General features: G+C 45.0%; 3 protein-coding genes across 4 annotated transcripts; 1 reads left to right on the forward strand and 2 right to left on the reverse strand.

The window, feature by feature from the left end:
• Positions 1 to 3,111: 3,111 nt before the first annotated feature.
• Positions 3,112 to 5,847, reverse strand: LOC125544953 (jacalin-related lectin 3-like). The gene is made up of 6 exons (XM_048708756.2): positions 5,575 to 5,847; positions 4,952 to 5,134; positions 4,605 to 4,847; positions 4,195 to 4,518; positions 3,895 to 4,110; positions 3,112 to 3,808 (listed from the first exon to the last, which is right to left on the reverse strand). The coding sequence occupies exons 1-6, from the start codon at positions 5,575 to 5,577 to the stop codon at positions 3,422 to 3,424; spliced, it is 1,356 nt and encodes a 451-aa protein (XP_048564713.1). The 5' UTR covers positions 5,578 to 5,847; the 3' UTR covers positions 3,112 to 3,421.
• Positions 5,848 to 6,363: 516 nt separating this feature from the next.
• Positions 6,364 to 8,358, forward strand: LOC125544954 (pectate lyase 1-like). Its single transcript, XM_048708758.2, has 2 exons — positions 6,364 to 7,434; positions 7,526 to 8,358. The coding sequence occupies exons 1-2, from the start codon at positions 6,520 to 6,522 to the stop codon at positions 7,745 to 7,747; spliced, it is 1,137 nt and encodes a 378-aa protein (XP_048564715.1). The 5' UTR covers positions 6,364 to 6,519; the 3' UTR covers positions 7,748 to 8,358.
• LOC125544956 (LisH and RanBPM domains containing protein) lies at positions 8,216 to 12,785 on the reverse strand. Of its 2 annotated transcripts, none has more exons than XM_048708762.1 (7): positions 12,546 to 12,785; positions 10,855 to 10,996; positions 9,799 to 9,946; positions 9,646 to 9,721; positions 8,999 to 9,110; positions 8,819 to 8,910; positions 8,216 to 8,548 (listed from the first exon to the last, which is right to left on the reverse strand). In XM_048708762.1, the coding sequence occupies exons 1-7, from the start codon at positions 12,579 to 12,581 to the stop codon at positions 8,531 to 8,533; spliced, it is 624 nt and encodes a 207-aa protein (XP_048564719.1). In that variant the 5' UTR covers positions 12,582 to 12,785; the 3' UTR covers positions 8,216 to 8,530. The 2 variants fall into 2 exon arrangements, with proteins under 2 accessions (XP_048564719.1, XP_048564718.1); XM_048708761.1 differs by having other exon boundaries at positions 8,216 to 8,575.
• Between the last annotated feature and the right edge of the window lie 332 nt (positions 12,786 to 13,117).

Consider the following 13,117-nt stretch of genomic DNA (forward strand, 5'->3'; position numbering starts at 1 on the left):
AGATACCTGTAGAGAATCTTTATAATCACTCAGTTACGTTGTGACGTTGATAGCACACAAGGCATTCCTCCAGTATCCGGGAGTTGTATAATCTCATAGTCGAAGGAATATGTATTTGACATGAAGAAAGCAATAGCAATAAAACTAAACGATCATTATGCTAAGCTAACGGATGGGTGTTTTCCATCACATCATTCTCCCAATGATGTGATCCCGTTATCAAATGACAACTCATGTCCATGGTTAGAAAACCTTAACCATCTTTGATCAACGAGCTAGTCTAGTAGAGGCTTACTAGGGACATGGTATTAATTTATGTATTCACACATGTATTTAGGTTTCCGATCAATACAATTCTAGCATGAATAATAAACCTTTATCATGAATATGGAAATATAAAATAACAACTTTACTATTGCCTCTAGGGCATATTTCCTTCAGTCTCCCACTTGCACTAAAGTCAATAATCTAGTTTACATTGCCATGTGATTAACACCCATAGTTCACATCTCCATGTGACCAACACCCAAAGAGTTTACTAGAGTCAATAATCTAGTTCACATCGCTATGTGGTTAACACCCAAAGAGTATTAAGGTGTTATCATGTTTTTGCTTGTGAGAGAGGTTTAGTCAGCGGGTTTATCACATTCAAATCCGTATGTATTTTGTAAATCTCTATGTCTACAATGCTCTGCGTGAAGCTACTCTAGCTAATTGCTCCCACTTTCAATATGTATCCAGATTGAGATTCAGAGTCATCTGCATTGGTTTCAAAGCTTGCATCGACGTAACCCTTTACGACGAACTCTTTATTACCTCCATAACCGAGAAACATTTCCTTAGTCCTCTTTAAGGTACCTAAGGATAATTTTGACCGTTGTCCACTGATCTACTCTTGGATCACTATTGTACCCCCTTGCCAAACTCATGCCAATGTACATAACAGGTTTGGTACACAGTATAGCATACTTTATAGAACCTATGGCTGAGGCATAGGAGATGACTTTCATTCTCTCTCTATCTTCTGTTGTGGTCAGGTTTTGAGTCTTACTCAACTTCACACCTTACAATACAGGCAAGAACTCCTTCTTTGACTGATCCATTTTGAACTCCTTCAAAATCTTGTCAAGGTATGTACTCATTGAAAAATCTTATCAAGCGTCTTGATCTATCTCTATATATCTTGATGCCTAATATGTAAGCAGCTTCACCGAGGTCTTTCATTGAAAAATTCTTATTCAAGTATCCATTTATGCTATCCAGAAATTCTATATCATTTCCAATCAGCAATATGTCATCCACATGTAATATCAGAAATGCTACAGAGCTCTCACTCACTTTCTTATAAAAACAGGCTTCACCATAAGTCTGTATAAAATCATATGCTTTCATCACCTCATCAAAGCGTATATTCCAACTTCGAGATGCTTGCACCAGTCCACAGATGGATCACTGGAGCTTGCACACTTTGTTAGTACCTTTAGGATCGACAAAAACTTCTAGTTGCATCATATACAACTCTTCTTTAATATCCCTTAAGGAATGAAGTTTTTGACATCCATTTGCCAAATTTCATAATTATAAAATGCGGCAATTGCTAACATGATTCAGACTGACTTAAGCATCGCTATGGATGAGAAGGTCTCATCGTAGTCAACCCCTTGAACTTGTCGAAAACTTTTCGCGACAAGTCGAGCTTTGTAGATAGTGACATTACCATCAGCATTTGTCTTCTTCTTGAAGATCCTGCCGAGCATCGGGCAAGTCCACCAAAGTCCACACTTTGTTCTCATACATGGATCCTATCTCCGATTTCATGGCCTCAAGCCATTTATCGGAATCTGGGCTCATCATAGCTTCTTCATAGTTTGTAGGTTCGTCATGGTCTAGTAACATGACTTTTAGGACAGGATTACCGTACCACTCTGGTGCGGAACGTGCTCTGTTTAACCTACGAGGTCCAGTAGTAACTTGATCAAAAGTTTCATGATCATCATCATTAGCTTCCTCTCTAGTTGGTGTAGACATCACGGGAGCGGATTTCTCTACTTTCCAAATTGAGAGAAGGTACAATTACCTCATCGACTTCTATTTTCCTCCCACTCACTTCTTTTGAGAGAAACTCCTTCTCTAGAAATGTTCCATTCTTGGCAACAAAGATCTTGCCTTCGGATCTGTGGTAGAAGGTGTATCCAATTGTTTCCTTAGGGTATCCTATGAAGACGCACTTCTCCGATTTGGGTTCGAACTTATCAGGCTGAAGCCTTTTGACATAAGTGTCGCAACCCCAAACTTTAAGAAACGACAGCTTAAGTTCCTTGCCAAACCATAGTTCATACAGTGTCGTCTCAACGGACTTAGATGGTGCCCCAAAACGATAGTGGTAAATCGGTAAGAGACATCATAGATCACACCATATCTAATAAAGTACAATTACGATGTTTGGACACACCATTACGCTGTGGTGTTCCAGGTGACGTGAGTTGTGAAATGATTTCACATTGTTTTAAATGAAGGCCAAACTCGTAACTCAAATATTCGCCTCCACGGTCGGATCGTAGAAACTTTATTTTCTTGTTACGATTATTCTCCACTTCACTCTGAAATTGTTTGAACTTTTTAAATGTTTTAGACTTATATTTCATTAAGTAGATATACCCATATCTGCTTAAATCATTTGTGAAGGTCAGAAAATAAGACATGTTATGGTGTGTGTAAACTTGATCAATTTGGTGGCTTGATGAAGTATATGCATGTTTTAATTTAAATTGTTCGATTCAATGAACTATATGTGTATTTGTAATCGAAATGTTGCATATGATGCATTTGAATCATTCAAATGATTGTTGAAATGCCATGAGAACAGAGCAAAGCTCGAGTGGCTAAGAGTGTGTGTCCACGCGTCGCCCGTCTGGGTTCGAAGCTTGATGGGCCGTGGCTCTCATTTCTTCTTAAATGCCAACTTGGGATGTTAGTGTCATGGAGTTTATGATTCTTTTATAAAAATATAAAAGCGTTCAGATCACTAGAGTAGTGATATAAACGCTCTTATATTTCTTTACGAAGAGAGTACTTTGCAATTGTTTGAAATGTACTATGTGACAAAGGATGGAAGATCATGTCACTGCACTACTTATCCCTCAGGAGTGCAAGAGAAGGTTTGCGGGTTACATATGTCATGATCATGTCATCTGATCTTGATGCTCGTTTGAAACAGTATGAGATGTTCCTTTTAACTAGTCCTCTGAATTCTGATACTCTGATCCCCGGTTGCCGTAACACACCCCAACCGGATGTATAGCTCTGCCTTCGATACAAGATACTACAGTAACAAAGACCACACATTCACGCCACGATTACCCGGTAGAAAAAACCCCGCAAAAGCACTCTCCTGCAAACTGAAATGGTAGGCGAAGCGAAATCAAAAGAGATACTTGGAGACGTAGTACTTGGTGGTAGAGCCAGCCCTGGGGTTATCCGAGCCGGTCTTGGGGTTGGGGCCGGCGATCTTGGGAACGGAGCTGGCCTTAGGTTTGGCGGCGGTGGCGGTGTTCCTGTCCCCCAGCCAGTGCTGCATGTGCACCCCGATGGCGTCCAGGTACATGGCGCTCCGGCCGTGGAAGCCGACCACCTTCCCCGTCGTCGTGGCGGAGGTGAAGTAGGTCCCGACCTCGTCGCCGAACGGCCCGTACTTGCCCCGGCTGCTCACGACGGTGATGGACCTCAGCACCCTGGGCCCTTCCCCCACGCAGGTGTTGTAGTAGCCGTATATGCAGTTCAGCACCTCGTGTGGATAGTCCAGCTTGATCTGCACATGCATTCGGTCAAATGAATGATGATTAGCAAAGCGTAATCTGCAAAAGAGATGGCTCCGGTCTGCTGTGCTCTGCTCACCCTGTGTGTGATCTGGCCGCCGTTGCCGTGCCTGGTAGACCAGACGGACTGCCCGCTCCGGTCATACTCGATCTGTATGGACCCGATGAAGTCGTCTCTGGTTACGTAGATCTGCTTGATGCCCGTGTAGACGCCGTCGTCCCACGGCTTGCCCCCCTCCCCTCCCCACGGCCCGGGCCCTATCGGTATCGGTTCTTTCACCACGCCGTACGTAACCTGCAACATGAACCCTCCACAATCTCAGACACATTCTTGCCTCGGTACCATTATTGTTCAGTCGAGAAATTGATGTGACTTTACCTCGTCCCCGATCTCCCTCATCGGCAGTGCAAGCATGTCGCCCAACGGGGTCGTGCCGGCGGATTTCTCCGACAGCACCTTGCCTTCCAGGACGTGAACCCCGATGCTGTCCACGTACCACGCGCCCCTGCCGTGGAACCCCACGATCCTCCCTTCCGTCAGGCAGCTGGAGAAGAAGGTGCCGGTCTCGTCCCCGAACGGCCCGTGGCTCTTCTTGGTCGTGTGGAAGGTGATGGACTTGATCGCCGTCGGGCCCATGATCATCGTCGGCCCGAAGTACCCGGTGACGTGCGTCAGGATCTCCGTCGGGAAGTCGAATATGATCTGCCCAAACGAAATTCCCGTTTCACAAAAGTCTGAAACTCATCCATGCTCTGAAACTGAAGCTCTGAAATCTGAAATGGTGTTACCTTCTCCGGCCTCGCGGCCCCGCTGGAGCCGCGCTTGTCGCCCCAGATGGCCTGCCCGTTGCGGTCGTAGAGGACCTTCATGGAGGATATCCCCAGCCCCCTCGTTATGTTGATCTGCCGGACGCCGGTGAATATGCCGTCGTCGAATATGGTGCCGCCGGTGCCGCCCCACGGGCCGAACCTCACCGGAGTGCTTATGGTCATGGTCCCGTTGTCCGAGATGAAGCTAGGAAATGACACCATCTGTGGAGCAAAGATATTCAAGAAATGGATGTTAAGTAACTTGACTGCAGATATCACTTATACAGTACTGGAGATCGCAATGGCCGTTTGCCTGGATGGATTACCTTGTTTGAGAGGGTTGCAATGCGTGATGGATTAGGATTCTGATCCTTTGCAAGAACCATTTCATATCCAGCATTGCCATCCGCGTACCTATGGCCGTTTCTGTCGACGGACCTCGTTATGCTTCGGAGCGCCGACGGAGCGCTGGAAGGATTTGGGTCATTCCCGCTTAAGCTTGCAAGGCTCTGTGGAACACCAAAAGTAAGAACGAGCTTGTCCAAAACACACAAAACAATTCTGAAAGAGTTCTATTGTCCAAAACACACAAAATAATTCTCAAACAGTTCTATTCTACCTAGAAATTTATGATGTTCAGAAAAAAAAATCTTGCAGATACTAGTTCATACTCCTACTCATGAAGTGAATTTGATGTCATGAACTAGAACCAAGGAAACTGTTCAAATCTTGATGACGCGATGGAATGCTACCTAGTTAACATGCCAATTTCGGTCATGAACAAGTGCAAGATTAATGCTACGCGCGGTATTCTGAATCGACATCCCTGAAGAACACAAGCATGCTACTGACTACTACTTGGCAGTTTTGTCTTTCCAACCAAACACAAGTGCAACTCCTCTTGGCAGACAAAATAGGGAGGCAAACATGCAGAAACATACAAGCTTACCATGTTCCGCTGTCCAAAGAAAGCCCAGAAGCGCCTTGAAGATAGAGAGCTTTAGACGGCGACGCCGGAACAGGGGAGCGCCTGCTGCAGTGCTGCTGGCGATCAGCTTGGTAGTCTGACAGGAAGCAGAGGCGTATCTACCTATTTATAATACAGAAGACTGATGCAGAGGATGTCAAATGGAGTACACCACGATGCTCAGAGACAGCGCCGTTCACGAGTGAGGAGAGGACACCCAGACACGGCGCTGCTAACGGCTCAAGACGCCCGGCCCGGGATCGAGCTAGAAGAGGGCGGGCAGAACTGGATTCGCTGACCATTGCGATCGCCGGTTACCAATATTATTCTGATCACGAGGAGACGAAAGGGGAACGATCTCTTCGATTGACACCAGCTGTGATTCCTCGAATTCACGGTGGGAAACTAAAGTGGCCGCCACTCCTGCTGCCCCCTCTTTATTTCGATTCTTCAGAGAATGTTTCGCTTTTGTTGCGCCGCTTTCTTTCACCTGTTGTGTGCATCAGAATGACGCAGAGGCGGAGGCCTTCCCCTTTTCCAGAGAAGAAAAACCTCGTCGCTACGTGTCGGCCGTCCGACAACGCTACTGGCTCGGACAACTTGGTGGCCATATCGATATGGAGTATCGATGGTGTTTTGTTCTCAGAACTCATATTCCACACATGCGGGCGCACTTCACTATGATCTCACCGAGATTCATGGATTTATCAACGGCTTCCATCCGTTGAAGCACTGGATATCGGTTCCATTAAACAATAGCAGTTCCTTTTGGCTTAAAAGCAAACAAATGAAACATTTGCAATCTATTAATTGACCACATTAACAAGACTCAACAAAACGTTCGTTTGTTGCTCCCAAAAACCGCCACCTTCCTTTAAAATGGTTTGAAAGAAGCTCATTAGTGTCAATAGACAAACACGTCTAAGCATGGCACTCAAAGAATTACTCATGTCCGTCACCCTCCTCTTCCTTCTCCTCCGAGCCGCCACCGCGAACCACCGGCACGAGAACGTCATCGACCGGTGCTGGCGCGGCCAGCCTAACTGGGCCACTGACCGGCAGCGGCTCGCCATGTGCTCCGTCGGCTTCGCCGGGAAGATGCGGCAGAACCGCGGCCACGGAGTGACCGTGTACACAGTCACCGACCCGGGCGACGACCCCGTGCAGCCCAAGCCCGGCACGCTGCGGTACGGCGCGACGGTGCTGCCGGGGAAGGTCTGGATCACCTTCCGGCCGGGCACCATGCACATCAGGCTGGCGCAGCCGCTCTTCGTCAAGAGCTTCACGGCGATCGACGGGCGGGGCGCCGATGTGCACGTCGCGGGGGGCGCCGGCATCGTGCTCTACGAGGTGAGCAACGTGGTCATCCACGGGCTCCACGTGCACGGCGTCCGCGCGCAGGCCCCCGGGCGTGTCGTCCGGCCCGGCGGCGCCGTGCAGACCATGGACGCCGGCGACGGCGACGCCATCCGGCTGCTGTCCAGCTCCAAGGTGTGGATCGACCACAACACGCTGGCGCGCTGCGAGGACGGCCTCCTGGACGTGACGCTCGGGTCCACGGACGTGACCGTCTCCAACAACTGGTTCCACGACCACGACAAGGTGATGCTGCTGGGCCACGACGACCAGCACGTCGCCGACCGCCGGATGCGGGTCACCGTGGCGTTCAACCGCTTCGGCCCCAACGTGAACCAGCGCATGCCGAGGATCAGGCACGGCTACGCCCACGTCGTCAACAACTTCTACGACGGGTGGAGGGAGTACGCCATTGGAGGGAGCATGGGGCCCACTGTCAAGAGCCAGGGCAATCTGTTCATCGCCTCCACGGCGAACAGTGCCAATGTTGGTACCTGATTTTTTTAACGACGATTTTGAGAACTGTGGCGTTTGAATTGCCAGAGCTCGCCATGTGATCTTGGTATATTTTCTGCAGGTGACGAGAAGGATGCCGGTCGGACATGCCGCTGGGAAGGACTGGCATTGGCACTCCAGTGGGGACTCGTTTGAGAACGGCGCCGTCTTCAAGCAGACCGGCAGCAGGGTGCGCCCGAATTACAACAGGCATCAGACGTTCCCGGCGGCGAGCGCCGACGAGGTGAGATCGCTGACCAAGGACGCCGGTGCTCTGAGGTGCTCCGCCGGGGCCGCGTGCTGAACGGAGAGAATAAAGACGTCCAGTGGAAAGTGTTAATACTACTTTGAATATGGTGTAGTTGCTGATGCAGCTTGTAGCTATAAAAATGGCTGGGGTTTTACTCCCTCCGTTTGCCCCAAGTCGAATTTATAGGGTTTGATCAAATTTATTATTAAATATAATATGAAAATATATTCCATTATGTATCTAACGGTACAGATTTGTTATTGTGAATGTTTACATTTTTTGGATAAACTTTGTTAAACTTCAGGAAGTTGAGTTGAAACAATCCATGCAAAGTTTTTTAAAGAAAGTATTTCCTAGCATCCCTTGGAAGCGCTTTTACTAACCGCTAACGTGATCTGGCCTTCGCATAAATTTTGGATTCTCAAATTGAAATTCCGTCTCTTTTGTTTTGGGGTACTACCGCCTTTCTTTTTCTCGGCGCGCTAGAAGAATGCTGAAGGAATGGACAGTAGAGACATCCAGTGGGCAGCAAACTGGCTCACACTAAAGCAATCTGAACGAATAATACAGAATGACTCGGCGCTTCCATATGTACATGTTTAACGACGACTAAGGGGAAGCAGAATACCGACGACCCGACAGAAAAAAAAAACACATACAACACCACTCTATCAAAGTACAACACTGCCAACAATGTCAGGTCGCTGCAGATATGTGCATCTCGCTGTTCTTTTAACGGAAAATGTGAAAAACTCTCGGTGTTGTTTCCGCACTCTGAGAAGGGCACATGAGTCTAGGGATGATAATAGCCCTTTCCTTTCTGACCATGGTTGCGCCTTACTTGTCCAGAAAGGCCTTCAAACAAAACGGTGGGTAAGAATCCTGCTCCAAGAGTTCAAATGTCATGTATGCATCATGATGCTGACAACACCAATAGTGAAATCTCAATTGAAATCGATTAGCAACTTCCAGAAAGAAGTGTTTCCTTTTGTAAGTATAAAAAGGTAATATTTGTGAAAACTACGTATGGGATAGAAAAAGAGAACAGGCTGTAGTAAACCCATACAGAATCATGACTGATAATGAGAAAAATAAAGACAGGATTAGTGCTGCTATATATAATACCTTGTCAACTTCCTGCTGTAGATATTGTCTAACCACGGTCGACTGCTGTATAACTCTCTCCAATGATGAATATGCAGGTAGATTAGCATGTGCTGCCATTGATCGCCAGACAAACATCAAAATACGATCGTATATGGAGGTTACAGTACCAGAAGCTAAAGAGAGTATCTTAGAGCGTACCGAGAATAGCCCGATTCAAGCTATCTGCAACATTCTGCCTATACTCTGGGGCTAGTAGATGAAACATAGGTGACTTCTCAGGCTCTTCATAAGCTAGGAGGGCCATAAAGTCCTGCAACAACAACATAAGGATCCCCACAGTTACTCACGCACAACAAAATCACAGCATCCCCATATGTGACATGCTAAAGAAGTTACATATAACTGGTTGAATGGCGCTTCTGTACTTCAACCATATGCAACTCATGTTGCATTCAGTAAATCTAGCAGCACCCGGTATCGGTGATGATAATGGGCTACTTCTCCGAACTTGGGCAACACAAAAGATCATGTTGTACTGATAGTATGTGACAAGCTAAAACTAATTCAATGCAAATATCATGCTGAAATTGGATCTGTTGTAATCATTAAACATAATGAAACCACATCGTAGTCTGGCAAATTCAACAAAGATGGTGATATCAATCAGAATCCAGATGACTAAAACACAGGAGAAATTTCAGGTGGTCTGGCATCTGTACTGTTTTGATATATCCTTCCATACGAATGCATAATATCTCATGTATCACAGACAACCAAATTCCTACTAGTATATGAAAACGAGATTTGAAGTTGTCTAATATGTCTAGGGTTATAAAAAGTTATACCTCTAATTTCTCAACATACTTGGAAACTTTACCAAAGGGTGTCAACTTTTTCTGGCCAAACTCAAGTGCTTCTGTGCTGCCAGTCAAAAATAGCCAGATTAATAAAACCATATAACCCAATTTCCAACCTCCAAAATAAATTTGGCCAGTTACCATTTTCTGGAACGAATTAGCTCAATGAAGTGAAGACTTATAAGATCAAAATGTAAATCCATGTCATTCTCTAGCAAGTTGGGCGCCAACTCTTCTGTCAGTTCTATGGCCTTCACGGCATCCCCTTCCACCACAAAATTTAAGATCGCTGAAACAAAATCCCAACACAGCATTAGAATATGAGATGCAAATAGCCCATGCATGTAGACAAATGGGGATGGAAATGGTCATTTTGTAAAACTAACATACTCCATATTGTCAGGAATTCATGATATGTAAGCTCAGATACATTTAAGATCTAGTTCAACCACGATTATTTCAAAGGCACTACAGAAGAACAAAGGGAGCAAACGAAAGCTAGCATTAAAAAGAAACTATAATGAAAGTATCCTGAAAAAAAAATGTAAAACATAAAGGAATTACCCTCAGGCCTCAGGTTTACTTAGGTATGACTAAGCAGCCTAATGTGACATGGTAAATCAAATCAATAGGTTAAAGTGCATGATAGAACTTGTATTTCTAATGGTGTCAAGTGTCAACAGGAATCACATCCAGCCACTAGTAACAAAGTACAAATGACAGTGAACAACAATCATGTCTGAATTGGCTACATGTTGATATCCCATCCGCCAAATGAAGTGCAGTTCCATGCTTGAATTGACCAGTTGATTCAGTAGGAGTATTTCAGTTAACAGAATTAGTAATTAGTACTACTGATACACATCGTTTTCTTATAAGAGGAAAATGGACTTCCTTCATCATCTTTAATTAACATTGACATTGTAATGGACAGGTTTGAACGAATATAAGAATACAAAAATGGAAAAGTTAATGTACACCAGAACTGCAAGAAATTTGCAGAAATATAGATAGGTTCCTTGTATGCAATTTAACAAGTACTCCCTCCGTAAAGAAATATAAGAGCATTTAGATCACTACTTTAGTGATAGTAGTGATCTAGACGCTCTTATATTTCTTTACGGAGGGAGTAATACACAATTACACATCCCTAAACAATACCAATAAAAGATTAAGTATTGACCTGCAGATATATACCTTTACGTTTATCCACATCTACAGTATAATCAACAGGTAACTTTAGCCCAGTGCTGGATAGGAAGGTCTCTGCGGTCTCCTTAAAACAATTGTGCATAAGATAAGATAGCACTATGTTGCGAACATCGTTATCGCTGACAGACTGCGGTTAAAACAAATTTCAATGTCAATAGCAGGCTATTACCAAAAGTAAGATGAAAGTATAATAATATCAAAATTTAGGGAGAATAACTCTAGTCATCTGCCTCAACAACGGTAATAGGTTATTTCCTTAAGTGAATTTGGCAACGTCAAGACAACTTTATACTCATTTCAGCAAGCATAGCTGCATTTATTATCCATGGGCACAGTGAGATAACAGTGCTCTCTTACCTAGTAGTGTCCAAATTCCTTTTTTTTGTATATTAATAGCATAAAAGCATTTGTGAAATTACAACTGACAACTGAATATGTTCTGATTGAAAACAAATATTTTTATCGCTGACGTGCTTTAATAGTTTGAAATTACAAATGAAAACTGAATATGTTCAACAAAGGGTAAGGACTCAGGGGAGATTCTTTCACAGAACGATTCCCTATTGAGATGCAGGCATCTAGTTGAGTTGTAGTTTCAGGGAGGGTGCCCGCTTGGAAATTAAAGCATTGTCAGAGTTCGAAAATGCATGAATACAAAATGAATATGCATGGGTATCTAAGCAGCAAACGCATCTATATGGATCGGGCATCTAGTGGCAAAAAGAAGGGAAGTGGTAATGAGGTGATGTGATCCGCCAGCAAATGCTACATTGCGGTAGACTGGTGGCCGGCAACCAATAGCAAGCACAGGACAGCAATGGTTGGGTTGCACTTGCACGTATAGATGTTTAATTTCAGGCCACTGATAAGATTCAGGTAATAAATATAGCATTGGGGTTTCGACAGAATTAATGGCACGTAAATTCATGGATTCTAGTAAAACATCAGGTATACTACTACTTCCGTGTATAGTTTTAAAGTCACTACTACTACTTCCGTGTTTACCATAAGGGCAATACTACTTAGTAGAGCACTCTAAAGTCTCCATTGACAGAATACCAGATTAAGAAGCAAGTACAAGTGGTTCAATACTCTGCAACCTGTACTCGTGTTGTTGAACGCTAAACTGGCTCGCTGCGGAATCACCCCGATAGAGCGACCCGCCAAACACTCAGAAAGCTCCCTATGCCGCTTACCGCCAAGAAGAGCGTCTCTTTGATTCCACTGGACCGCAGGGTGCCTTATCGACAAAGTTCCAATCTCTTCTTCACTAGAAACCCACGCAATTGACTTAGTCCCAATCTTCTGCACTACAAGCCACCTTATTATCGACAAAGAATCGATCCCTCTTCTTTCCTACCACAACAACCCCATCCCCAAAGTTTGGACCTTCTCTCACTAAAAAAACCCTAGCACGAGCAGATCATCCAGTCCAGGCAGTCCAGTACACGGAAATCTACGCAAACGAATCCATTAGCCGAACACGGAGCAATGAGTACTCGGAAGGAATTCCGCGCGGACGGGGGGAAATCACAAGAGCCCCCCACCTACCTCGCCGCCCTATCTCCGATACCAAACGGATTCGCGAACGAACAATAGCCAACACTAGAACCAAGGAAGTTATACGAGTGGTGGGGGGAGGGGGAAAGAATGAGGAGCGTGGAGAGTGGGCGTACGGCGTCCTCGTAGAGGCGGGGATCCAGGTCCATCATGGCGGAGGAGAGGTCCAGGAGGTCGGCGCCGGACGCTAGGAGGGGAGGCGGGCGCTGCCTGCCGCTGGGGGAGCCGAGATTCCCCGAAAACCCTTTTTTTCTATTCTAATTTTTCTTTGTTTCCTCCTTTTCTTTGCCTGGCTGCTTTCTAGGGCCCGTGGTGACGGCGCATGAAAGGATTTCTGTTCTTGTCCTAATAGGACTAGAGAAATGTTGAGACTTCGTTGGTTTTATAAGGTTTTTCCTAAAGGGGAAGTTTTTAGGGCCCGTGGTGAGTGTGCATGAGAGAACTTCTGTTCTTGCCCTAGTAGGACTAGAGGAGTGTTGAGAGTTCGTCAGTTTTATAAAGTTTTTCTCAAAGGAGAAGTGAAGAGAGGTTACAGAATTATTACGAGAATTTTCTACTATACCATAATTCTAGATTCAAAAGACCGTTCATTCATTTATTCATAATAAAAAATGATTTTTCCGATGATACAATGCTTAAAATAGAATCGGGGGACTCGAAATCAGACTTTAAATAATAACTCTTCACT

Source organism: Triticum urartu, chromosome 3A (genome assembly GCF_056163025.1).
Source record: "Triticum urartu cultivar PI428250 chromosome 3A, HENAU_Tu73, whole genome shotgun sequence".
NCBI classification, from domain to species: Eukaryota; Viridiplantae; Streptophyta; class Magnoliopsida; order Poales; family Poaceae; genus Triticum; species Triticum urartu.